We start from the raw sequence: 25,276 nt of genomic DNA, 5'->3' as shown, positions 1-25,276 counted from the left end.
TCGACAAGAGAGAGAGCGAGCGAGGAAGAACGAAGAAAGAACGTGGGTGTCGGATGGCGAACACCTGGGGGTGAGGACTTATAACTGCTATTGACAGTTGATCACTGGTGACATCAACGCCTCTTTTCCTAGAGATTGCGGACAACGGTCAGCACGTATTTTTTGGTCTGCCTCTTCCCGTTTTTTTTTTCCCGTCTTGCGGTGCGGACGTGCGAGTGTGAATTTTATGCGTAGGCGCCGCATAGGCGCATAACGTCGATGGCGAAGGTGGTGGTGGTGGAGGGAGAGAGAGAGGGGGAGGGTGCGCAAATAGGGACAAGAGAGGAACACGCACGCGAGAACAGTGAAGGCGCGAAGAAAACAGTGCAATGCGCCCATCAGAAACGGCGACAACGTACTTCACTTCTCTTTTTTTTTGTTTGTTTACGGGCAGGGGCATGTGACGGACGTGTAGTATCGTGAAGCGGGGATGCACTCCACGCAGAGCGGTCTGCAGCGCGATTTCTACGCAGAGGTAGCGACTTCTATTCCCATACCCTACACGCACGATTCTATGCCAACCCCATTCTTCTTCCCTCAAGAGCACGGGGTGAGGGGTCTCTCCAGAGGAGTCATTTGAAAACTGCGAAGAGTAGTAGAGAGGGCTGATAGAACGCAACGTGCGCCTTTCCTTCCCCGTTTAAGGTGCTCAGGTGCGGATGGACAGCTCTAGTTGGCATAATGTCTTGTTTTCGTGGTATATACGTTCGATGGTGGGGAAGCGTCATCAAAGAAAGAATAGAGACGACGTCGGAGTCTCTTCCATTAGCCCACGTTCTCACCCCTCTCCACTGCCTCGGCCCATCATCGAGAACGAGTTGCGCTCAAGTGACTCTCTCCACCACTGCATCTACACGAGCAGAAAACACATTGGCGCACACGCACGCGTTAATTCAGCAAGACAATGTGGCCGCAGCGTGGAGTGAAGAGAAGGGCAGAATAGGAGGTGGTAGAGGCGGCAAAGCTTTGCATAAGGAAACGAAAATATGTGCGCTACATTGCTGGGTGCTTGTGCAGGCGTGCCTGTGGGAGTTACGAGGAGAGAGAAGAAATGTGAGGTGCTGTGCACAAGCAACCTGAGGAGGCGGAGTGTGGACAATGGACAAACCCTCTCCCCTTTCATACACGCTTCACCACACCAACGAAAGCTTCGCGCTCATGATTTCTTTCATTCCGGCGCTCGCGCTACGCAGCGACTTTCGCGACATAGGCGAGCAGCGACGGCTGCGCGTACCGCTCCTGGGAGACTCTCTGTGCATCTGACATCGTTCCCTTCACGGGGAGTGGATCCGGTTTACCGTCGTGCAGGTAACTGGTCAAGGCGTCTTCTCGCGTCCACCCACCCACACGCGCCAGATCGTCCAGCTTCGCGATGTATGCTGTCTTCGCGACGTCCTCGGCGTCCACGATGAACTTCGCTGTTTCCGCCACCACTACCGCGTGCACCGCCCTCGACATGACGTCTCCCAGGACGGTGGGGGTCATGTATTGCGTGCAGGAGGTCCCAAAGAAGGCTGCATCCATGCGCGGGACTTTGCCCTCCTTGCAGTGCAGCATAAAGCGGTCCCACTCAAGGCCTACAAAGTGCACGCGCACCTTCGGTAGTGTGGCGGTGTAGGCGACGCCGCTCGGTGTTCCAGGGGGAAGGTAGTTGTAGTTTCGTGGGTCATCCCAGGCAAAGGCGTGGTCGGCCCATGGCCATGACAAGCCGGTCATGAGTGTGTAAAGCCAAGCCCGCACGTTGTGCATTGATACGACGCCGTTGCCATATTTGCAAGTGCCATCCGTCGTGCGGTGGCGGATGTGTGCGTTGGGCGTGAGCGCCCCAAAGGAGAAAAAAGGCCCGTTCTTGATGTCCCCTGAGTAGACGCCGCGGCCGGAGCGGGAAAAGAAGCAGAGGGTCTTGTTGGGGACACTGTACTCGTAGCTGAATCCCCGTCGCGGATTGATGTGGTTGACGTCGAAGGCCACGCCAGTGTTACGCCAAGTGCGGTACTCGGGGAATTTCAGGAGGTTTGTGTACTCCGTCAAGTGGAAGACAAAGTCCCAGTCAATGATGTTGTCGCGGTTGTCGTAGCGCTCTGCCATCTCCTGTCGAACGCGCTGCATCCACTGTTCTCTAATGTCAGCCACCGAGGCGTCGCGGTTCCAGTGCGCCAGCTGACTCTCCACAAAGTCCCGCTCCTTGCTCTTCATTTCCTCAAACGAGGCGATGCGGAGTAGCGCAGACGAGTCTGTCTCAAGCGCCGTGCGCAGGCGCTGCACCACGTTGCGCACTTGCGCAGCGGTCATGTCACGCATCAGCGCGTTACCGTAGACATCCAAGAACATGAGCACACGCTCCTCCAGCTCCTCCAGCGAGAACATGCTGTCGAGCAACCACTGGAGAAAGAAGAGGTGGCGGCAGTGCAGGCGCAGGCTTGGCTCATAAATATAGAAGTGATACGTTGGCTGCGGTCCCGACTTTCCATTGGCTGACTCGGCAGCGCGAAGAGAAGACAAAGTCCGAAGTAGGTGGCGGATGTCAGAAGCCCCGGCGAGCAAGACGGTCACCTCGTCGTCTGCTGCCGCGGCGGTAGCAGGGGGTGCCGTGGAAGAAGAAAAGGGCGGACTACATTGGGGTTTCGATTCTGATGACTCTACTGGGATGCTCTGCGCAGCCTTTGCGGTTGCAGTCCTACGGCCCTCAATCTGCGCAATGAGGTCGTCGAGTTCAGCCTCCTCTTTACTTTTGGAGGACGGTGCCGCCGTGGCGACAGATGCGGACGACGCTGAGGGTGGCGTCTCCGATTGCTGGCCCCCTATTTGACTTGTGATCGACTGGGTTATGCCTTGCTCTGCTGCGCGATGTGGTCGCTTGGCAAGCAGCGACACAAAATCAATGGCGGGCGACCACCCCCAGCACACCTCCGTGCCAATAGAGTTCAGCAGCTGCTGCTGCTCATTTCGCAGATACTTGTCGCTCATACTAGCGACGCAGGCGCGAGAACACACATACACAACCACATGTATCGTCTGTGACAATACGAAGAGCAGCGAGAGAGCGAGAATAGCTGTTCGGGTGGCGGGGCACCTGCGTTCCACGCGCGGGCAAGGATAAACTGTGCGGAGAAGGCCTACCCAAAGGAGGACACGCTTGCTGAGAGGTGACTAGAGCTGGTGTGGAGAGAGGGAGAACAACAGCACGGGTGCAGCGAGACAAAAGTTGGAGGGGCCGAGACAACGATGTGGCATACACCCATCCTGAGCGCACTACATCCAGAAGAAAAAGCCCAACGACTCTGCACGAGATATAACAACCGGGCCGTCCTCATCACCCCGCCATGAAAAGCAGCAGGGGGATCCGTATGGAGTCGCGTTTGGCACCGGCAGCACGCGCATGGAGAGAGCGAGAGACAGGGAGAGGGCAACACCCCTCATTCATGATGTGCGCATTTGTATAGAAGAAAGACTGGGGCAGTGGAGTAGAGGGGGGGGGGGGGCGCAGCAACAACAATGCACACCACACGGGCACAAGCAAGTAAACGCACAGAGTCGCGTACGTTTCACTCCTTCTTTCACACATTCATGTGTGCGGGTGCGTGTGCGTGTACGCCTTCGCTTCCCACTTTTCGTGTTGCCTGTGTGCGTGGGGTCGCACCCATTCGTGAGTTGTCCGCGTAGCCTGCCGCCATTGATCTAGCAGCATCACCACACGACAGCAAGGGTTGAGCAGCGGTCAAGTGAGTTAGTGACATACCGACACAAAAAACGTGGGCTTCCGTTTCTTGCCCGAGCCTCTCAGCGCTACAACTGCGCAGCACCGAAAAGCGTAGGCCACCAACTTCTTTCACCGCCTGCCGCACCGGTGTCTCACTGGTGGAAAAAGAGCCTACACAGCGTTCTGTTGCCACACCCCTTTCATCCGCTTCACCTTCTTACAACGTCGCACACTAGTGCATGTCGTAGATGGCTGGCAAAGACACGCTGTACGCTACGACACTCGTCGGCTGATGCTGCGTCGGCGACCAGGTGCACGTCAGCTGCAGATCTTTTATGGGCTTGCCTGCTTCCACAATCATCACAGCGCTTTGCTCAGTCGCACTGCTGACTCGCATGCAGCCGCCAAACTCGGCCCACTGAACTTCGTTGTACCACCTCATTTCAATGTTGTGCAAACTGATGGTGCCTTCGCAGTCGGCTGCGTAGAGGGTGAGCAGTGGAACAGACATGGAGACGACCGTGTGCACATGCGGAAAAGCAGAGCGCAGCGGGTGTGCTGTGGCAATAATGCACAGCGCCTGGAGAGAAGCGCCGAAGTAGTGGTTGCCCTCATCCTTCACGGTGATGCGAACAACACATGCCTTGCCAGCGCGAGTGAGGATAAACGCGTCTTGCGTCGCTGTTGCGGGGATGCTAGTGGAGGTAGTTGTTGCAGTCGTGCTATGCGTCGCATCCTCGACACACGGGAGCGCGTAGAGTTGTGTGGGGACGGCGTCGCGAAGCTCATGATGAATCTGATCAAGGGGGATTGCCCCCTGCACACGCAGCAGCTCCACTGTACCTGGAACCTCTGCCCCTTCCCCCCGCTTGTCCTCCAGTCGCCATAGCGACAGAGTCCCGTCATTGCCGCTGCTGCACAGGAAGTACCGCAGCGCGTCGACCACAGTGTCGGGAGCTTCCAAAGGAAGCAGCGCATGCACAAACGCGCTGGCGTGGCTGTTAGCGACCGTCCGAATCACAGCCCCAGTCGCGATCTCGAGCACCTTAATGGCACCGTCAAAGGAACCTGTTACAATGAAGGAGTGATGGCCAGACAGGGATACCGTATTTCGTGGTCCAGAAAAAACGACAGCGGTGACGCCCATCGTGTGCGCCATCTCAAATCGGCGCACCAGCTTGTGACTGTCAACGTTGTACACCTTCACCCACCCGTCGCGGTAGCCGATGGCGAGCCAGTCCGGCGCCGGCCCCGCCCCGTCCGTGGTGTCTCGCATCATACACATCACCCCGCCTGAATGTCGCAGGGGGTTACCGATGCTCTCGCCGGTCGTCAAACTAACAAACTCAACTACGCCGTCGGCACAGCCGACCACGAGCAGCTCCTCATTCGCACTCGAGAGGGGGGTGCAACAGCAAACGGCTCGCGTGCCAGCGTACGGTAGCCGCCGCCGTATCTCCTTCGGCGCTGTAAGAGGGTACTGCAAAAAAGTGTCCGCCCACGCGGCGTCGTCGGGAAGCGCCTGTCCCCGATCACGTTTGCGCGAGATCGCCACCGCGTTGGAGGACTCAGCCAACAACGTCGGCCCGCCACTCTGGGGAGGGACTATGGACGCAGAGTGTGTTCTTTGTGTACTGCCGTCCACACCACCGGAGTCAGAAGCGGCGACGCGAGCCAGGGCAGCCGCCAACCGTCCGATCGGGGCCTCCGAGGTGAAGCGAATCGCCGTCTTCAGTTGCTGTAGCAGTGCTGTTCTTCTGTGAAGAATTCCCGGCGTGACGTGGCGAATGGCTGCGTTGTAAACGGTGCCCTCGGTCATCGTGCGCTGCCCTTGCTCAATCATCTTTTCAAGGCGGATGTAGCGTGCCGGAGTGTCTGTCCTCATGAGCTGGAAGATCGGAGCATTCAGCAGCAGCGAGCGGCCTGCCGGGATGAGACCATGAAGCTCCACAATCTCTTCAAGAATAACCTCGTACAGTGTCGCCTTAATCTCCTCCGGAAGCAGGAGACCATCCACGTACACGTGCAACACCTCAGCCCAGCTGCCCTCCATCACTGCTCTTTCTAAGTTGCGCTCCGTCGCTGTCGAAAACCCCTTCGCACTACCTCGCTTCCCCGAGAAAGATGCCTGGACAACCCCAGATGAGTTGCCGGGTTCATCAGGCTTCACATGTATAATGTTGTACGGTACCTTCGATTCATCCTGCAGCGCGCGAAGGGCTTGCTGGTAGCCGTTCTCATCGAGGAATTCGTACACGTAGCGCAGCACACGCTCATGCGGAATCACCCGAGACGAGAACGGCGAGGGTGACTGCGCCTCCATAAATACCGCCAGCTCGTTCGCCGTCTGTATTTTCTGGGTTCAACTATGTGGACCTCTCTGCTGGGGGCGTGCGTGGTGCGTGTCTCCGTCGCTCGGCAGAGTCGTGCAAGACACTTTTTCTCTCTTTTTTTTTTGGGGGGGGGGGGGGAGTTCGCGCTGTGCGCTCTTGTGAAGTGAGGAAAGTGGCAAACGGCGCCAAAACTCGTTTGAGGTGCGGGGGCGGGACGTTAAATACGAAAACAAAAAGAAAAACGTAAAAGGGCGGTGCAGGTGGAGGAGAGTTAAGGCAGCCGGGCGGTGAGGCCGTGAAAAGACGCGCGTGTCGGTGTGTGTAGCCCATCACGATTTACATCACGTAATGTGTGCGGCAGCAACGAAAAGGAATGCAAAAAGCGGGCGAGGCGTTGTATCAGGGCGCGACTCCGCGAAGGCATACACGTCGACAGAAAAGCTCGGGCCCTGCGTGGGTGGGAATGACGGGGGCAGTATTGCGGTAGTCGACGCAGTCTATCAGCACCACTCGCAGTCTGTATCTCCTTGTTTTTTTTCTTTTGCCGCTTCACCGTTCAGGCTTCACTCGAGTAAGATGCAGCACTAAGCAGGGAGAGGAGGGGACCCTGGCAGTACTAGCCAGGGTTGAATATGCCTAGAGGTGCAATCACTTCACCCACAATAGTCTCAGTCCAGAACCATACGTGTTTGCGTGGGCGTATGCGCTGGTGCCTCCGCTCGACTGAGCGCTGCGAGCAACGCAGAAAGCTGTGGCAAAGGGCCTCACACGGTGCAGCTGACTAGACCAGCCTCGGAGGGTGTTCGCGGTGCTGCGCAATGATGCGTGCGAGCTTTGCTAGCGCAGCCGCCTCTCGCTGTGCCTCCGCACGCACCAGCTGCTCGCGTCTGCGCCTCAGTGATTCACCCCTCGCCACCAGCTTCTCACGCACCATTGAGCGAGCTTGCGTGACTGCCTGCGCCCACAAGTCGCTTTCCGACGTGGTGGTGTCTCCCTCGATGTAGCGACGGCGTCGCAGCACGGGGAGTATGTCAGTGGCCCACTTACGCACCATGCGCTCCTCCATCAGGCGTCTCTGCTGCGGATCACCGAACTCCTTCTCTGCCGACTCAAGCTCTGCTGTTATCTCATCCGCCGCAGTGCGATGGGTTCTCTTCCGGGCGCCACTGGGAAGCACATCACTCTGAGGGGCACGGTACACCGCTTGCAGGCGCTCTGCTCTCGACCGCGCGTGCTGGTGTCGGGTCTGCGCCTCCGCAGCGCGCGCCTGCTTTATCCTGTTGAGCTCAATCATGGCTGCAACGGCATGTGAAGTAGGGGCTAGGAAGTAGTAGTTGTCATCCGCCGCAGTGGCATTCCCCGTGGGCGGAGGCGCAGAGGGGCGTCTCGAATTCCGCGGTGATGCCGTTGTGGCGGACGACATGAGATGCAAATGCGGCTTTGAAAAGTCGACGGCGACACGGGGCACCGTCGACGACTCCGTGCGCCTAGACGACGCCGTAGAGAAGGACCTTCGGCTGTTGCCGTGGTGTTCCGCGGTGGGGTTGTCCGCCAGTCGAACCACACGAGGCACAGGAGCAGCCATCATGGTGAAGGTCGGTGCGGAACTAAACGACGCTCTCGTAGGAAGCTCCGCGTTACAGCTACTACCGCCAGTATCCACCAGAGAGACAGTAGTTTGCTTCTGTGCAACGACAGCAGCTGTAGCCGCTGCGCATGCCACCGCTGTACATTGCGCCAGTGCCGGTCCTGCAGCTACCGGCGTCAGCGGTACTGGTGGCTCCGACGAAGCATCAGGGAGCGACGTTCCACTGAAGCTTTCTGTCAACGGTACATGATCATCTTTCTCCCGCAGTTTCGAACAGGCGGCGCATAGAAATGTTACTGGGCGCTCCGCCAAGCTGAGGCAGTCAAGATGGGCAACATAGACGCATTGACGACGGTCGCAGAAGATCATGCGCGCGGCATTGTGGGACTGCTGGCATACATCACACCGTACGCTATCCAGCAATGCCTCCTCGTGAGCTACGTCGTCGTCCTCCTCATCGTAATAGGAAGACTCCCACGCGACATAGTTGCGCTTGCGCACCTTAGTCTCCTGCTCCTTTCCGGAGTCGGCGTGAGCTGTGTAGATGCGTGTGAACCGCGCCTTGCAGTTTGGACACACATTTGTGTTCTTCGCCCACTCCCTGATGCAATGGGAGCAGAACAGATGTCCACACGAGTTGAGACGGCCACGCGGATTGTCGACGGGGTGGATGTCGGTGAAGCAAATCCCGCAGATGTTCTCATAGACCTCTGCTGACTCCACTGGCGTCCCTGAGGATGCTGCAGGGGCCGAACTGGCAGTGAGTGAACTCTGCTTCGCCACCTCCAAACTCCGTGCAGGGAGCTTCAACCCTGAAGATGAGCTCATTCTCGCTGTTTTGCCCCAGGCATGACAACTTTCTGGCAGGGCCAGTTAATGCGCCCCTCAGCATCAACAGTAGACTACACGTATGCACTCGATAGAAGCCTATCGGAGAATAGCGCGGGTCTGTGGTCAGCAAGGACGAGTGTTAAGCTTCTCCGCAACAATACCGCGGGTCCAAGCCTACCGCTGGGGAAGGGGAGGAAGAGTAGCGGCGGTACAGCTCTTTGACGTCAATGCAATGGAGAGGGGACCCGCGGAGTAGACGATGAGAGCCGGCGCCACGACGGCGGGACCACGGATGCGTGTCTGTGTTTTTTGTGTGCAGTAGAGTGCGGAGGCGGGGGCGGGGGGGGGGGTCTGCATACTGACGCACCCACGCAGACGCACACACCTCGAGAGACGAGAGTGCAACAGTGCACAAAGGAGAACCAAAAGGAGGTGTGGAAGAAGTGCGGTAACGCGAGCACGCGCGACAGGACAGAGGAGAAGAGGGAGAGAGCCATTAGGAGGGGGAGGGTGAGGGAGGCAGGAGGAGAGTCTTCACGATCTTCTATCGATGCCGCGCAAGTTAATGGGGTGAGGAGTGTAGACACCCCAATGCCCTCCCGCCTATTCTTTCTATTCACCCTGCACACGCCAGCAAAACAGACAAGGCGAACTTCTCATGCAAGAGACGACGACAAGGAGCCAAGAGATTCTTCTGTTATTCCCCCCCCCCCCTCCCCTCCTGTGGGCTGGAGGAATATAGTCGTAAGACGGAGAGATGCTCTTCTCGTATTCGCCTGCGAAGCGAGTAAGTGACGAGAACAGGAGGAAAAAGAAGGAGGCGAGGACGCGGATCTCGTTACTACCCGTACAGAGAGCGAGAGCGTCTGCTTCGTGCAAGTTTTCAGTGCTACCGCACGGCACACGTTTCGTACTGTCAGGCAAACAGTAGCGAGTAGAGGAATTATTTTCTTCTTTCACGAAAGCCAACGAGAGAGAACAGAGAGGCGGTGCAATACCACGACATCAACTCAATCAGAGGGTGAAGATGCGAAACGACTCGCAGCGCGGTTCGAGAGCGCAGCACTACGAGTAACAGCCTTCTTGCTTTGACCGTATCTAAGGAGAACGGGCTCTCGTATCCACAGGCTTATGCTAAGATGCCGCTGTTCCGAAGCAAAGGCGCGCGTCCGCCCACCCTCCATGATTCCCAGCTCATCGGAGGAGTCGAGTAGACACGTGCATGCACGCACACGACAAGAAGAAAACAACAACATCAAAAAGAGAGTCCCCCGAGCCTCACACACACCCACCCACCCACACACACAGAGAGAGAGACGTACATAGACGTACACAGACCACCAGAAAGACGACGACACGAGCAAACACAACAGACCTAACGCAGCGCCGCTTGCCTACCACGACCCGCAGAACAACAACAACAAAAAAGTGCGCTACGCATCCTTCATGAAGGGGTGCTCAAGAATATCCGGAATCGTGGGCCGCAGCTTTGGGTTCGTGACAAGCAAGTAGGCGATGAACTCTACCGCTTTCTCGTCGTAGTCGCGCAGCCGCGTTGGCAGGGGTGCCACGTGGTACACTTTAAAGTTTCGTTCATAGCCAGGCAGCTTCGTCACGCCGGGCCACGTCTGTTCCGTCGGGGTGCCCACCACGTAGAATACCTTGTCCAGCTGGTCGCGCCAGTTCTCGCCGCGAAAGAGCGAGTAGCCGAGAATCATCTCCGCCACGATGCAGCCCACCGACCACACATCAGCCGCCGGTGTGTAGTGACGATCACCAAGAATAATCTCGGGGGAGCGATACCACAATGTCATCACTTCGTGCGTGTACGTTTGCACCGACATCTCGAACATGCGCGCCAGCCCAAAGTCAGCCAGCTTCACATAAAACTTTGTCTCCTCGCTCTTTTTATCGCGGTAGCTTGCCACGAGGACGTTACCCGGCTTGAGGTCTCGGTGTAGGATGCGGCTGTTGTGGCAGGTCCACAGCGCGTACAGCATCTGACGCGTGAACTCCCGCACAATGGGGAGCGGCACTGCTGTGCCATTGGCCGGCTTCTGCCCGCTGACTGGGCGGTACCGCTTGATGAAGGTGCGGAGGTCCTCGTCGAGTAGCTCAAAAACGAGGTAGACACGATGTTCGCTGCACACGACGTCCAGCAGTCGCACCACGTTCGGGTTGTCGTTGAGATCATGCAAGAGGGTCGCCTCGCGGATGGTGGTCGCCGGCACGCCTTCCGAGAAGCCGTCGAGTCGGAGCTTCTTGATAGCATACTTGGCCCCGGTCTCTTTGTGGCGGGCTCGGAACACAATGCCATACGTGCCCTCGCCAAGCACCTCCTCTGGCTGATAAGCGGCACTCAACGCCGCGATGTCGACGAGGTCCAGCTTACCATTCAAGTCATCCACCGAAGTGGACATTGCTTGATTCGTGGGTAAAACACTGTGTGTATACTTCTCTCTGGGTGTGTGGGACAGCACCGGTGGCGCGGTGCGAGACTGCGGTCGGTTATTGTGTGAGTCGACACCGAGAAACCAAGGTAGCCTCGGAGAGAGACACAATTACAAACACCACCAACCACCACCAACAACAACCAGAAAAGCGCAGCCCTGCGCGACTGATGAGATACCGTTGATGTCTTGAGCAGAGTGCCAGTAGAAGGGAGACAGAGAAGCAAGCCCAAAGGGAAGTCGAAGGACGCGCAAGCAGTTAGCTGGATACGTATAGCCAGCTGCTGCTGCTTCCTCACGTTTTGGTTGCCCTGTACTCAAGGTGCTTCGCGATGCGAACGTACTAGGATGCAACCTCCACGCCGTTGCAGGCATGTGGAATAGAAGGAGCAAAGAAAGGAAGTCAGGGTTGCGCGAGGAAGTGGTGTGGAGTGCAATACCGATGTAGAGCACACTGCTAAGCGAGCATATAATGTATATATACATGGGTGTGCGTGTGTGTGTCTTTAATCAGCAACACACACCCCTACGCACCCAGAGCCATGCCAGCGCATTGAGGTGCACCTCCATCTGCAGGCGACTGTGTCACGAAGAGCAGCGAAAAATGTGTCTTCAAGAGCAGTAGTGCGATCCATCGTCTGGGTCACAACGCGGCGCGCACAGACACTCGCAGCGCCGTTCCGCCACCTCTCACCTGGACCGTATATTGCGTCACTCTTTCTCCTTCCCCCCCTTTTGGTGCTATGTTAAGGTCCCCTTTTGCCAGTCATCACGAAGGAGATCGTTCGTCCGGTTTGCACACTCTCCACGCAGCTCGAGCAATGCAGAGCGAACGAGATTTACCGAAAGCAGCAAAGAGGGAGAAGAGGCGCGGGAGGAGGAGTACAGCTGCCTGAGCAGTAGAAAAAAAAAAAACAGACTCTACGGCATGGCGACTCCGTACAAGCACAGGAGCACGCGCACCCACAGCGCAACTCCAACGCACCACAGTTATCGCACAGCGTGTCTTCGAGTTCCCTTGCCTTCCTTTTTTATCTTCCTCTCGCCCCCAAACACACCATCTTGCTTCACTTGAAGGTTCTATGACGCAGTGTTTTCCACAGCGGTAATCATGCGTGCAAGCATCGCGGCCAGCTGCAGCGAGGTACCCACACCCTCGGCGATGCGCATCGTCGTTTCGCCCACTATTTTGAGCACCTCCAGCTGCTGCAGCTCACTTCGAAAAAGGCGCGCGTTTGTCTGCACGACCTTAAAAAAAGTGGCAATCACGTCTACCGGGGCGTAACCCCGGTTAAGCAGGCGATTCATCTCCTTGTGAGCCTCGTCAATGCTGCGCTTCGTGATGCACGCCGTGATGATGTTCTCGACGAGCACCGGATGCGGCTGGTCACACACCTTGAAGACATTGTCAGCATTCACGAGCCCGTAGCCGGTGTGTGTAGCCTGGAGGGAATTTAACGCCTGCCGCAGGTCGCCCTCAGCGAGGTACAGGAGCGCCTCCAGTCCATCATCGGTGTAGGAGACGCTTTCCTGCTGGATGACGTACACTAGCCGCTTCAATATGTCCGCGTCACTAAGCTTTTTAAAGCGGACAACAGCGCAGCGGGACTGGATAGGCTCAATGATCTTGCTACTGTTGTTGCAGGCAAAGGCGAACCGCGTTGTGCTGCTGTGTAGCTCCATTGTGCGACGCAATGCCTGCTGCGCAGCTGGGGTCATGCTATCCGCTTCATCCAGAAGCACAATCTTGTGCAGGTGGACTACATGCTCATCCCTGGTGGGCCCCTCGCCTGTAGAGAAAAACTTCTTGGGCAGCGTCTTCTTAGTCTGGGCGAAGAGTTTGATCTTCTCACGCACCACGTCCAATCCGCGATCGTCGCTGGCGTTCAGCTCTAGCACCGCGTCCTTGAGAATATCTTTCGTGGACCCACCCAATGACGTCCCTGCGCTACTGGCGTCGGTACTCTGAAGCAGCAGGTCGCGTGCGAGGCAGAGCATACTCGTCGTCTTACCGGTGCCGGGCGGTCCACAAAGAAGCAAGTTCGGCAAGTTACCTTCCTTCGCGATCACCTGCAAACGCGAAATCGCCTCGGTGTTACCCACAATGTCTGTCACCGTCTGCGGACGGTACTTCTCTACCCACGGCGTGCTGACTATAGACATGGCGGCGCTGCGACGCTGTAGAGAGAGAGAAAAGAGAGAAGAGGAGAGCAGTAAATACAGGAGAGAACAGTGAACAGAAGAGCCCCGCCTTAGCGTCTCTATAAAACTCCCTTCGCGTAAGGCAGGTATCCCAGCGCGATGGTGGCGAAGACGACAGACTGCAGAGGAGCAAGACCTGGATGTCTGCGTGTGTATGGGTGGGTGCGTCTGTAAGCCACAAAGGAGTCGTTCGGTGTGGGAGTCAGTTTGCTGTGTGGAGACCAGCACAGCACAGCGTCACCCCCCCCCTCCTTTTTCTTGTTTTTTTATTTTGCTGCGCTGCTGCCGTGTTCGGTGAGTACCGTACGTTTGACCTACGCGGTCGCGAAGGCGCAGTGATGGGGGTGAGGTGACAAGACCACGAAACGAGAAGTCAGCGAGAGGAAAAGGGAGTCGGGGGATTCGTGATGCGGCACTGCCATTTGGGTTCCACAAGCGAGGGTGTGCGTTGGCGACATATTGGAGGTTGTGGAGGAGAGGTGGGTCGATGCAGAGAAAAGGAAAGCGGGAACAGAAGGGCGTGCATAGAAGTGGCCCCGCACAAGGACACATGCGCCGTTTGAATCAATGCTGGCACCAACACCACACGGGCCGTGAGGAAACAGATGGGAAAGGTTGGTCGTTCAGCAGTGGGCAACGAAAGATGATGCCCAAAGGCATGCGCGAGAAATTGGTAGTCGTACCACCTCTACTTCGGGTCGTTGATACTGGGCAGAACGCAACGGCACGGGCAGCACAGACAAAGACAAGGAAGAGCGTATTCCAGGAGAAAAAAAGCGCCACGCCACAACAAACAAACAAACAAACAACAGAACACAACAGGAATGGGAGAGCGGAGCGGAGGGGCGCACAAGGGAGCGCGTAGATTACGCAACACCACGGAAACAAAGGGAGGGGGAGGAGTGCATGAAAGTGGACCAGCCAGTCGGCAACTCGCCACTCACAAGGTGGGCATAGAGACGAAGAGAGAGAGAGAGGGGCCGCATCTGAGGATAAACTGAAAGCAGAGGAATAACAACGCGATTAGTGTAACGCAACGAAGGAGGGGGAGGGGAGAGAAACACAATCAAGAGGAGGATCTGAAAGGGGAAAAAAAGGGATCAACGAGATGGAACGAGAAAGACACATGCAACAACAACCACTAAAGTATGCACAGAAATTTCGAATAAGGGAATATTTAATGGATACATGTGTGCGTGTGCGTGTGTATGTGTGTGTGTGTGTGTCTGTGTGATCTCACCTGTCTGAGTACCTAAGTAAACAGCAACAACCATACCAGAGAAACACAGAGAACTGCACCAGGAGCAAGAATAATGATCTTGATGCGCGGAGAATGCCGAGGAGGAGGAGGAGAGGGTGGCACTAATAAAGGCGAGAGCTGTCGAGGCGAGAACTCTGTGCGTAGTGTCATCCTGTGCTTCATGTTGCCCCTCAGGCATCGCCAGCGAAGTCCAGGTAGACCAGCAAAGCAGAAGTTTGATGCCGCAGATTATGCGAAAAAAGAGAGGGGGGGGGGGAAAAGACACATACACACAAACGTACGGAAACCCATGCGCATGGACACCCATGCATGGAGGCGTCGTAGACTCAACGATATGGAGACGTAATCGGCTGCAGTCCAAGCGATACATTTCAGCTGCTGCGTCGTGACGATGGATAGAAAGAAGGTATAGAGAAAATTTGGATGATTGGCCGCCAGAAAGGTGAAGGGAGGGGGAAGGCAATCACCTGAGAAGAGCAAAAGAAAGTACAAGAGGTGGAGGTGGTCCGACTTCAACATGAATCCAGCGAGGTGAAAACACAAAAGACGTGAAAATGGGGAAGTCTCCACAGAGGACCCCGCGCACGTCCCACACTCAGACAGAGAGAGAGAGAGAGAGGGAGGGAGGGAGGGAGGGAGAGAGAGAGAGGCGTTCAGGGACATCAGCTTGTTTCGTTGCTTGAATGGGTAGCCAGGCTCTCGTGCATTGCTTGCAGACGAAATCAAAGAGACGACAGACGCGAAGGGAAAAGAAGACGGGGCAAAATAACCGGAGACAATCCCCAAGACGGGAAGAGTCAACACCATTGCCACTGCTAGTAGAAAATCGACCGGCACACACACACACACACACACACACACACACACACACACTGTTGCACATGCACCCGTACATATGCCCCCACTGGTAGAGAGCTCCAAGAAAACATCAGTGTCGGTTAACTGCTTAATAAGACAGAATTACCAAGACGCTGGCGGTAAGGGAGACACCGCACGAGATAGCAAAGGAGGCAAAACCTAGCGACAAGCTCCACTCAGACGCCTTGAGGGACTCAGCGCTGCACCAACCTTGGAGATAGAGATTCAGTGCGAAGCCAACCGTGACCACCGCGGCGGCAGCTGCCAGAAAAAGGTATACAGCCAGCGGGAACTTGACGACAGGAGCAAAAAAGAAAAGAAAGACAGACATGATGAGGTTCGCTGCACCCAGAACACACGTCACTACAGCAAATCCCTCCGCTGCCTGAATGAAAATGTTACCCTGGTAGCAGGTGAAGTAGTCGCCACGAAGGTTGATGGAGGTGTTAGCCCTCGATGTGCCATACGAGAGCCTCCATAGCGTCATTTTGCTCTTGGCGGGCGCTCCACTGACCAGCTGCCCGAAGCGCTCCAGCGTTGCTTTCTCCGTCGAGATGTTGAAGTCGGTGCGCTGGATGCTGGCATTCAGGGACTGAATGGCGTGCGCAATGCGGCTCGGCATCTCGAATAATGGCAGGTATACGCCGAGCACGGCGAATGCCAGCGCTATAGCAGCACAGAGCAGCACAGCTATGCGACTAAGTGTGTAGCACATCTCTCCGTGGACTGTCGTAAAGGGGTGGGGGTATGTTGAGCAAGGCACGCTTGCGAGAGGGGGGGGAGTGGCTGCTTGTGCTCCGGTGCAGAGACACTACACCGAACTGAATTGTGACTGAGGGCAGTGGAGAGCTGCAGAGAGGGCGGAAGTCCCGAGGCGGATGGTAGAGTGATTCGCCTCAGGCACAGTGTTCACCGTGTGTGCGCATGTGTGTCGGTGTGTATGATCGAAGCAACCCAAGATGCAAATGCGCGGGTGTTGACACATACGATGTCACGCGAGGCAACGCACGGTAGGGTGTGCATCACGAGCGAATACCCGCGGACAGCCCAGGCACAAGAAAAGTGGAAGGAAGTAAGACAGTTAAGGATGACCGAAATCGGTTGCATCAGGCACAGGACGAGTGCGGAAGGATTACTAGGAAGTCCGCCAACGTCTGACATTTGTATTAATAAAGCCTGTGCCTCGGTCGCACATCGCGTCACTTCCTCTCAGCCGTTATTCCTCGCACGGCGAGATGGCTGCAGAGGAACATAATAACATATAAAAAACACAGAGCAAAACCCCCCGCACGTGTTGCTCCGCCAGTGGACCCCCTTTGGTCTCACGAGGGCGGGCGAAGTCTCCTTGCTTTGCTGGTTTGCATACTCTGCACAGATGCATGCGCGGAGGCACACACAGAAGTGAGGGGACTGACAGCCAGGACTCCAGAAGACAATAGAAGCCTCAGGAGAAACATCTTTATCATTTCCGCATACTCCTCCTTGGGTGGTGATAACGCTCTTACGCGAGCCCCAATGAAAGGGGAGAGGATAACTTGAATGACACCCCTGCAAACTTGTGCAGCCGCATGCTCCCAGACACTACACATCACCGCTTGCACCTTTTCGGAGGGGGGAGGGCGTTCAAAAAGTACGCCGCCGTTGAGCCTCTGTGCGTTGAAGCAGGGCAATGCGTGCAGAGACCGGAAACAGAAACACACTGCGGTCAAAGTCTTCGGTGCCTTCGATATCACGGCGGTGAATGTCCTCTTCCTGCAGTGCCGCTCGAAGTCGCGCCTGGATGCGGCGTAGTTCTAGCGACGGTAACACGGCGGCTGTCCTCGGCGACCAGACGAGTGTGGCAGCCGCCGCACTGGCGCTGTCTTCCGAGACCCCTCCGCGAGGGGTTCCGCGTTCCGGCCTATCTCCACCCCCGGGCTTCGTGCTGCTACGGCGATCAACCTGATCCTGCTCCGGCAAAGATGCCGCACCGCTTGCCGTACTGATCTCCTTGATGGGCGATATGTTCGGCGTGTCACGGAACATGTGCGGCGTGTGCAATTCTTCTACAACACGGTGGTGAACGGCGCTGCCAAGGATGGGTCCTTCCGCCGCCGCCTCAGTGTCAACGCATGAGGAACGCGTCGGGGTCCGCTGCCGCTCTCCCGGGCGAAAAGTGTACGCTGGGGGGGAGTGCATCGCGTATACCGGCGGCAACGGTCGGTTCGCTGGGTGGGCCGCCTCTGTCGCTGCCTGCGAGGCGTGGGCGGGCGTGAACGGCATGGGTGCACGAGAAAGCGTAGGCGAGGCTCGTGTATGGAACGAGGAGGCCCTCCATGGCGTCACACCGTTTTCACTGTCACTTTTAGGTACAACCTGTTTTTCCCCATGGAACGCAGAAAAAACCGCAGCTGCCACCGTCCAGCGCTGCACACGGGAAAGCATCTCGCTCCGGTACACCTCTGCACGTCCGTCCTCCTCAGCGCTCTCAAGCTGTCGGCGAGTGCTGTGCTCCTGGCACATCACCTTCTCGCAGCCCTGTTGAAGCAGCGCGCGGATTGTCTGCATCCACGGCGAGGACCCCTCCATAATCGTGCGCTCCAGATCACTATCATGAGCCTTCTCCAGGGCATCGCAGAGTGCTGGGTATGCTCCTCGAGCACCAGCCGAAGAGCCGGCGACTTCCTCCGAGACCCCCTTACGACCAGCGCGTCCGCCATTGCTACTGCTGCGGTACATCAGCTGTTTATAGCGTCCAGCGCCGGGCAACGCGCCCTCTTTCTCCCGTTCAAAATGACTGAGGCTCTCCAGTGGGTCGTGGTCACGCCAGGCGGCATTCCTCGCACAGTTAGTGGCACCCGCACGCAGCGGTGTGGTGGGCTCTCCCCCAATCTTGCGCCGCCGCTCCTCGCGCAGGAGGTCTTCGCGCTTCTGAACAAGGGCCAAGATGGTGCGGTCCTCGAGAAAGGGCGAGCACTCCGTCAAGAAGTCGTCCACCTCCTGTGCGCTTGTCGAGTCCAGCAGCCGTACGCCTAGTCGCTGCGCCTCGGTGATTTCGCGACGCAGCGACTCCGCGTTGCACAAGTCAGTGTACATGCACAGCTGTACCTCATCTGGTGCACCGCGCGCCTTGACAAGGGCCTCGAAGATGCCGCGCTCACTCAGCTCCCTGCACGCCTTTCGCAGTGGCTCCACATAGGACTTGCACGCCTTCATGTGAACGTGGTGCATCTGCTTTGCTCGGGCAATCAGAGTGCCGAGGGGAGAGCAGGACGTCTTTCGGGCGTAGGCGGACACGTGGATTGCGTCCTCGGCGGCCGTGATGGCTTGCTCGAGCTCCACAATATCGCCCTTCTCCAACGCGTCCTGCAACGCGGCTGTGACACTTGTGGACTGCATGCCAAAAAGAAAAGTAACAACAGAGCAGAGCCAAGATATCAACTGATGTCGCTAAGGTCAATGGCGTACAAGGTAGACGGCGAAAGCTTCCCTGACGCAAGTACAACCACAGAGGAGCACGGACAGACGCACGGGGATATCGAGTACTCGACAAAGAAACGTGCTGAAGACGCTGAGTGAGGTCGTTGCGCGTGACGGTGTGAACTCATCGGCCACCCCCTCACAAGAGAGAAGTGTACCTCTAAAGAACAACTCGCTTCTCGGTAGAACACAGAGAAGCGATATAGAGAAGAGAGGCGCGAATAATAGGTGGTCTTCGGGATGGAGCGCGACAACCCAAGCGTACAAAGAAAGAAGAGAACACGCAAAGACAGGCTCGAGTGGCATCCGGTCGATGGGAAAGGGAAGCGTGAGAGACAGGGGGAGAGAGTAGAAAGAGAAGAAGTGGACGCTTCTCTGCGAGCTTGAAGACGCTCAGGCGCTCACTCACCATGTGCAGAGACGGTACATCTCTAACGAACCCACACAAAAAACGCAGCAATTTGCCAAGGCATGCGTTGCTGCTGCCGTGCCCCATCTGCTCGAATAATAATTATAATAAATCCTGCACACGGAACCCCAGAGGAACAATACACACAGCATCACGTGCGCACGCGCTTGTCTAGTGAGTGCGAGGCAGCCTCGGCGTAGCCATCTGCGCTACCCTAGCGGAGGCCCCGCGTTTTCAAGAGAAAAAGCTACGCTTCTCAGGGCCGAAGGTGACATGATGCAAGTGTTTCTCGACTGTTGTCATGTTTACTGCTGTTTCGCTTTTTTTTTCCTCTTGTTTGTCGTCAGCACCAAGGCAGGTAAAGAGCACCCCCGTAACGCTTTGGAATCAACCAGATCCAGCAAGCAAGACACGCTCACAAAAGGATCAGGCACAAGCATAAACGAACGCGCACTACACATTGGCGACGCAGAGATGCGGATGAACACACACACACACACACACACAAAACGAAACGCAGCACGCCATAGAAGGGTGGTGAGGGGGGCCGTAACGTGAGCATGTGCCCGCACAAAACATCGAATAAGAGAGAAAGACAGGAGTGAGCGAGCGGCTCGGGGAGGGGGGGGGGGCACTTTTATCCCCTTCACTACACATCAGAGGATCACGGGAAAAGAACGCAGAAAAACGGTACGAGACCTCGGCACACGGTGCGTCTCTTTAAGATGAAAGAGAGAAAGGCTTCTGCACCAGTCAGAAAGAAAAGCACTGTGTCGATCCGTGCGACCCTCACCCCTCCTCCTCTCCCCTTCCATCTTGTTTCCGTGCACACCAGAGAGCGCCACATGTGGATTGGCTACGACCCCTTCGCTGGGATGAGGCACGCGCCTTGTGCGAGTGCGACAGTCGAGCGAGTTCCATCAAGTCCATCCAGAGGTAAGTTCATACATACTATAAACATGCAAAATAAAGAAAGGCAGAGCGAAACGGCCCAATCAAAGAAAAGCGATAGAGCGAGGGAAATACGTAGAGACGTCAGTTGTCGCTGCTGCGGCGGTGGCGGTGGCAACAGTAGGTGGGGCAGGACGCCGTCGCCAAAAGACGCGTAGAGCGAGCGACACAAACAGGGAAAAGTGCGCTCCGAGAAGAAGGCGACAGAAAGGACCCAATCACTGCAAGTAGACGCGTGTGCGACAGGAGGAGAGAGGAGCGCAGAGAGAAACCGAAGAAAGCACCCTACGCCAATAAAGGCCTCTCCTGCGCCGCCGCTGCTGCGCGACTCTTCGCTAGCTGGGAGGCGTTCAGCCGGACTACCTCGCGAATAAGTTCGTCCACGAGCGCGCGGGCCTTCGTCTTTTTGGCTAGCTCCTTGTCCACCTCGGCCATCAGCCACGGGAAGAAGTCTAGCTCCACCTCGTTCAACACGCGGTCTGCGAACCACCCTTCATCTTGCAGTCGAGAAAAGACGCGGTTCTCCATGTTGCACATGTACGCCTTGGCAAACTGCCTCGCCTGCAGTTTCTCACGAGTCTCTTTCTCACGCTGGATGCGCTCCATCTCCTGTTTCTTGCGGCGCTCCTTCTCCTCGAACTTGCGACGCTCCTCCGCCTCAAGCTTCTGGGTTTCCAGAAGCTCCTCCTTGCGGCGCTGCTCGAATTCGATCTGCTGCTGGCGCAGGAGCTCCAGCTCCTCCTCCTGCATCACCTCTAGCATTGCCTGCTCCAGCGTCTTGCCCACAAGCACCTCAAGGATGGGCTCCACGGCTTCGTCGAAGCGAAACAGGTCACCCTCGTGGATTTGGGTCTCCGCGTCGCGGCCGGACTTTGTTGGGACGTACTTTGGAGTTGCTGGTCGGTCCATGAGCGGGTCCGTCTGCGTCTCCTGCGGCTGTTGCTCCACTCTGTCCGTCAGCTCCTCCAAGTACTCGTCGGTTTGAACTTGTGTGTTATGCCGGTCATTGCCCAGGTCGGGGGTGGCCATGTGTCGCCGGGCCGCCTCCAACTGCTTGCGACGCTTGATCGAGGCGGCACGCTGCGATGCTTGTTTTCGCCGCTGCGTGTCGATCATCTCACGCTTTTCCATCTCAGCGCGTGCGGCGATCGACATGATCGGACTAGCGTAGGTGCTGCCGCGGTAAACACGGCGGTCATACATGATATTGCCATACCGCTGTGAGTCGCTGTGCATGAACCGACTTGCATTGCGGCCGTTGGACGGGTCACGGTACTTGGGCTCCTGGAAGCCTTGTGGTGGTTGCCGGAAAGTATAGGCGGCCGCCGTCACCTCCGATTCTGCCGCCCGTCGCTGCATTGCGGAAAAGTGCACAAGAGATAGAAGGGCAATGGCCAGTATCGGCACCACTGTTTCCGCTTGTCGATCTCTATGGCGCTGGGTGTGATGGCGTGTGAGTTGGAGGGAGAGTAGCGAGAAGAAGCGCGATCTAACGGGGGAGGCACACTGTAAACAGAAAAGAAAAAAAAAAAACAGCAGAAGAGCGTCAGCCAGTGGCGCTCTTTGGCACGCAAGAGCGCCACTTAGAAACGCCGGAGAGATGCGCTGACCTGGTCCAAGGAGAAGATGGATGGAGGAGCTGATACAGGGAGTACCGCCGACTAAAGGGGTTGTTGAGTACGCGGATACACCCCACAGCGATGTGCCCACTTCTCTCAGCAAAATCGGAAGTGCAGGCAAAGAGAGGACAAAACAACCCACAAACTGAGGTCGCCAGTGGTGCTTGCGTTGCACGAGTACACAATGCACCTTCCCTGTATGTATGTGTGTGCGTGTATCGCATAATGCATAACAGTGAAGGTAACGATGGACGATATGGAGAGAGATGAGAGGACGAGAAGGCAAGGGCAGTGGAGGAAGGGAGAAAAGCAAATAAATATAGACGCAGTTGCTAAGGCAGGTCGACATGGCCACTGAACGGGTCTGTGACATGTGGGCAGGAGCACAGTATACTTAGACAGCTGCCTTTCTGCTAGCAAGACTGCTTGCCACCCGAGCTACGATTTCGGCTTCAACCCGCTCGTCTTCCCCCCATCCTGCATGGTGACTACACCAGCAAAGAACTGCAATCACTCGCGTTCCCCACACACCCCTCACACAAAAGATGCAAAGAGTGGCGAGATTGGTGAGGAAGAACGAAGGGGAGAGGTCGGTGTGATGAGGTGATAAGCCGCAGCAAGACCAATTAGCGTGCGAGTGATGACGTGAATTGTGCTTTTCCTTTGTGGGTTGTTCTCGGCGACGTGTGGCACGTAGACAATATAGGCATACGAAGACGCTGCATATTTATCACTCAAGTGCGCTGTTGGTGGTTTATCGCGAGCGCGAGAAGGCGTACATAGACTCTAGCGGGTGTGCGGACTAGAGTGGCTGAGGACAAGAACCATCAATCAACAAAAAAAGTCTCCAGAACGCAGGCGGCGCATTCCCCTCCCCCGTCGGTAGAACGCAGACAGCGGCAAGAAAGAGAAAAAAGAAGCCTCCACGTATCCCCCAATGCAGAAACAGCATGCACGTACAATGCGCGGCCCGTAGTCAAGAACGATGACTGGTGTGTCGAAACAACAGGGCAGGGCAGGGCGGGGACAACGAATACAACCGAAGCAAAGCCTCGAGGGAAAACGTGCAAGAGAGAAAAACGAGAAGGGAGAGGGAATACACGCGCGCACGAAGACACAATGGCACGAAGTCACCCCTAAAAAGGAGGCGCGCCGCAAAAGAGAGCCTCAATGCGTGCAAAACGAAAAGATGAGCATTGGGAGAAACACGCTATAGGACTACAGAGAGACACTCATGGGGGAGTCGGCTGCCCTCGTGTACGCGCCACAGACAACGCCTTCATCGAGATCAGATTGCAGACGCTCCCTCACCTCTTTTTTCTTGCGCGCTTTCGATCCATTTTAAACTTCAGCGAGGCTCGACTGAATGCTTTCGTGTGTGTGTGTGTGGGGGGGGGGTTGCAGGTAGCGTACGTCCTCAAGTACGGCAGTGTGCAAATATTTCAGCGAAAAGTGGAGGTTTTTTTTGTATCCTCAACTAACTTCCTCCCGGCCACAACCACAACGACCATCACAGCCAAACATCAGCCCCGAAGACGGGTTTTTAGTGTAGCATCGAAGACACATCTTCTGATCCCCCCTCCCCCAGCCCTCGCCTCTCGCGCAGGACGGCGCAACGTCCACCTTCACGGCGAAGACCGGCGAAACGAAAGGGGTGCACTCGACAGGGTTTCGATGGCAGCGAGTCGCGTGCCTTTCAGTACTGATTGAAGAAGTAAAACGCAGCAACAGAAAGAGAAGGTAGTAGATGACGACGTGGGGAATACTACGACATGAAACAAATCCGTCCACATGGGGCGAATTCCCTCAAGCCCATCTAGCAGCACAGTGGATCTCTATGTTGTTGTTGTTGTATTCCACATCGAAGACACGTACCTATGCCCAGAGAGAGAGAGAGAGAGAGAGAGCATCGTCTACAACTCTTACGAGTCCTTACGTAGAGGCAATTCACACAGCACAACGCGCTGTTACGTCCGCGTCGTTGTATACCCTGTGGCTCTCGACAAATTGATAAAATAAATAAAGAGAAGCGACTACGCACCAAACGAATCGACCGAGTCGAGCTGTCCACGAGGTACCGACCTGTGTATTTCTCGCTGCTTTTCCTCAGCTTCACTCTTCGCGATCGTGACGCAGTACGCCCCACCCACCCACCCCCCGCACCGAAGTCCCCACACATGCACCTGCACGTCCTCCTCCCTTCCCTCACTCTCATTTTCTTTCCTGCTTCGCCTCCTCCTCCTCCAACAGCGACTGCCCGCATTCCCTCCTCACCTCTGCCGCACGCCCACACACATCTGCACGCGCATACGAACTAACAAACTCACACATGGGCCAGTACGGTCAAGGCGATTCCCTCAAGCCGACTAAAAAATGAAGAGGGGGGAGAAGAACTGCTAGGGCAGAAAGCAGCTGCAGGGAAAAGGGCAGGGTGGATCAGTGCGAGCGGAGAACGGAGGAACTGCGTAGAGGGGGAAAAAAGGGGGAGAGACTAGAGAAGAGTAACCGATACAGCAACACGTAAAAACATCAACTCAAGAGAGGACACATTCAAGGGACATCCACACGTGCACATGCAAGGCTTCCGGGCGAAAGAGGCGCCTGAGTAGCGCAGCGGAGAGGGATCCACATAAGTACGTCTGTCCTTCTGGATATCAGCACATCAGTGCAGAGGCACGATGCGTAGCACAAACGACATCCAAACATGCCACGAGAAATGAAGGATTAACGTCGGTGTGCGGAACAACCCTCGCAAGCAGCGGAACACGTGGCGCACGAGACACGACCCAAAAAGAAAGTGGGGTGCGGGCTCTGAGGGCTACGGTCAGCTGCCTCTTCCTCCCTCTCCCCTCGCCCAACGTGTCTCGCTCGTGTCCCGCAGCAACGCTAACTTCGCGCCTTGGACCTCTTGAAATCCTTAACAACTGCAAGAGAACGGTCCACTAAGCGAGAGAAAACCGGCACTCGGCGTGCCCGCACCGTTCTTACGCAATGGCGGTAAGGTTGCTTCGCGCTGCGGCTGCGGCTGACGTGCGGTGGAGGCTCCTCGAAGACGACGCGGGTTGCTGCCACCAGCGGCCGTAGCGGGCCCCCGCGGTAGCACCGGGAAGCGGGTCGGCCGCAGAGGCCTGGCCCCAGCAGGAGGCGGCACAAACTTCACCATTACCCGCTTTGGGGTGAAGATGCTCACGGTGCATGGGTTGTCGCCAGTAACAGGTTGATTAGGCGATGTGAGAAGCAGCGAGTAGTAGCCCGGCTTATCCGCCCGGAACACAAGCGAGTGCTCGCGTGCGTTTGTCGCATCACCGGAGGAAGTCAACTTCATCGCCTGGTCGTTGAACGCCACCATCACCACGTCGTCTTCGGCGATAGCATCGCCCTTCATCGCAGCCAGTCGGTTTGTCATCTTTTCCTGGCGCACCAGCACGTGCACGTCACACGCGCTGCTGACCGTAAAGTCCACTCGCCGACCCTCTGCGCCGGGTGTCAACATCACAGCGACGCTCTTCGGCTCCCGCGAGAGTCCGCAGTAGTGAAGCGGGGCGAGAGAGACCTTCGCGAATCCGGGGCGTCTAA

The 25,276-nt window shown here is 56.5% G+C and overlaps 8 protein-coding genes across 8 annotated transcripts; all 8 read right to left on the bottom strand.

Annotated features, from left to right (window-relative positions):
• Nucleotides 1-1,224: 1,224 nt before the first annotated feature.
• Nucleotides 1,225-3,006, bottom strand: LBRM_27_0700 (conserved hypothetical protein; the record flags this gene model as incomplete). The annotated part of the gene is made up of 1 exon (XM_001565779.1): nt 1,225-3,006. One exon carries the CDS (start codon nt 3,004-3,006, stop codon nt 1,225-1,227), a length of 1,782 nt encoding a protein of 593 aa, XP_001565829.1.
• A 965-nt stretch (nt 3,007-3,971) lies between these two features.
• Nucleotides 3,972-6,062, bottom strand: LBRM_27_0690 (conserved hypothetical protein; the record flags this gene model as incomplete). The annotated part of the gene is made up of 1 exon (XM_001565778.1): nt 3,972-6,062. One exon carries the CDS (start codon nt 6,060-6,062, stop codon nt 3,972-3,974), a length of 2,091 nt encoding a protein of 696 aa, XP_001565828.1.
• A 791-nt stretch (nt 6,063-6,853) lies between these two features.
• Nucleotides 6,854-8,488, bottom strand: LBRM_27_0680 (conserved hypothetical protein; the record flags this gene model as incomplete). The annotated part of the gene is made up of 1 exon (XM_001565777.2): nt 6,854-8,488. The coding sequence occupies one exon, from the start codon at nt 8,486-8,488 to the stop codon at nt 6,854-6,856; it is 1,635 nt and encodes a 544-aa protein (XP_001565827.2).
• A 1,436-nt stretch (nt 8,489-9,924) lies between these two features.
• Nucleotides 9,925-10,911, bottom strand: LBRM_27_0670 (putative protein kinase; the record flags this gene model as incomplete). Its single annotated transcript, XM_001565776.1, has 1 exon — nt 9,925-10,911. The coding sequence occupies one exon, from the start codon at nt 10,909-10,911 to the stop codon at nt 9,925-9,927; it is 987 nt and encodes a 328-aa protein (XP_001565826.1).
• Nucleotides 10,912-12,021: 1,110 nt separating this feature from the next.
• LBRM_27_0660 (putative replication factor C, subunit 4) lies at nt 12,022-13,104 on the bottom strand (the record flags this gene model as incomplete). Its single annotated transcript, XM_001565775.2, has 1 exon — nt 12,022-13,104. The coding sequence occupies one exon, from the start codon at nt 13,102-13,104 to the stop codon at nt 12,022-12,024; it is 1,083 nt and encodes a 360-aa protein (XP_001565825.1).
• Nucleotides 13,105-15,350: 2,246 nt separating this feature from the next.
• Nucleotides 15,351-15,977, bottom strand: LBRM_27_0650 (conserved hypothetical protein; the record flags this gene model as incomplete). Its single annotated transcript, XM_001565774.1, has 1 exon — nt 15,351-15,977. The coding sequence occupies one exon, from the start codon at nt 15,975-15,977 to the stop codon at nt 15,351-15,353; it is 627 nt and encodes a 208-aa protein (XP_001565824.1).
• A 908-nt stretch (nt 15,978-16,885) lies between these two features.
• LBRM_27_0640 (conserved hypothetical protein) lies at nt 16,886-18,640 on the bottom strand (the record flags this gene model as incomplete). The annotated part of the gene is made up of 1 exon (XM_001565773.2): nt 16,886-18,640. The coding sequence occupies one exon, from the start codon at nt 18,638-18,640 to the stop codon at nt 16,886-16,888; it is 1,755 nt and encodes a 584-aa protein (XP_001565823.1).
• Nucleotides 18,641-20,366: 1,726 nt separating this feature from the next.
• Nucleotides 20,367-21,440, bottom strand: LBRM_27_0630 (putative radial spoke protein 3; the record flags this gene model as incomplete). The annotated part of the gene is made up of 1 exon (XM_001565772.2): nt 20,367-21,440. One exon carries the CDS (start codon nt 21,438-21,440, stop codon nt 20,367-20,369), a length of 1,074 nt encoding a protein of 357 aa, XP_001565822.1.
• Nucleotides 21,441-25,276: the final 3,836 nt, after the last annotated feature.

This window comes from Leishmania braziliensis, chromosome 27, assembly GCF_000002845.2.
Source record: "Leishmania braziliensis MHOM/BR/75/M2904 complete genome, chromosome 27".
In the NCBI taxonomy this organism is placed as follows: Eukaryota; Euglenozoa; class Kinetoplastea; order Trypanosomatida; family Trypanosomatidae; genus Leishmania; species Leishmania braziliensis.
This window is presented reverse-complemented; position numbering and strand designations above follow the sequence as displayed.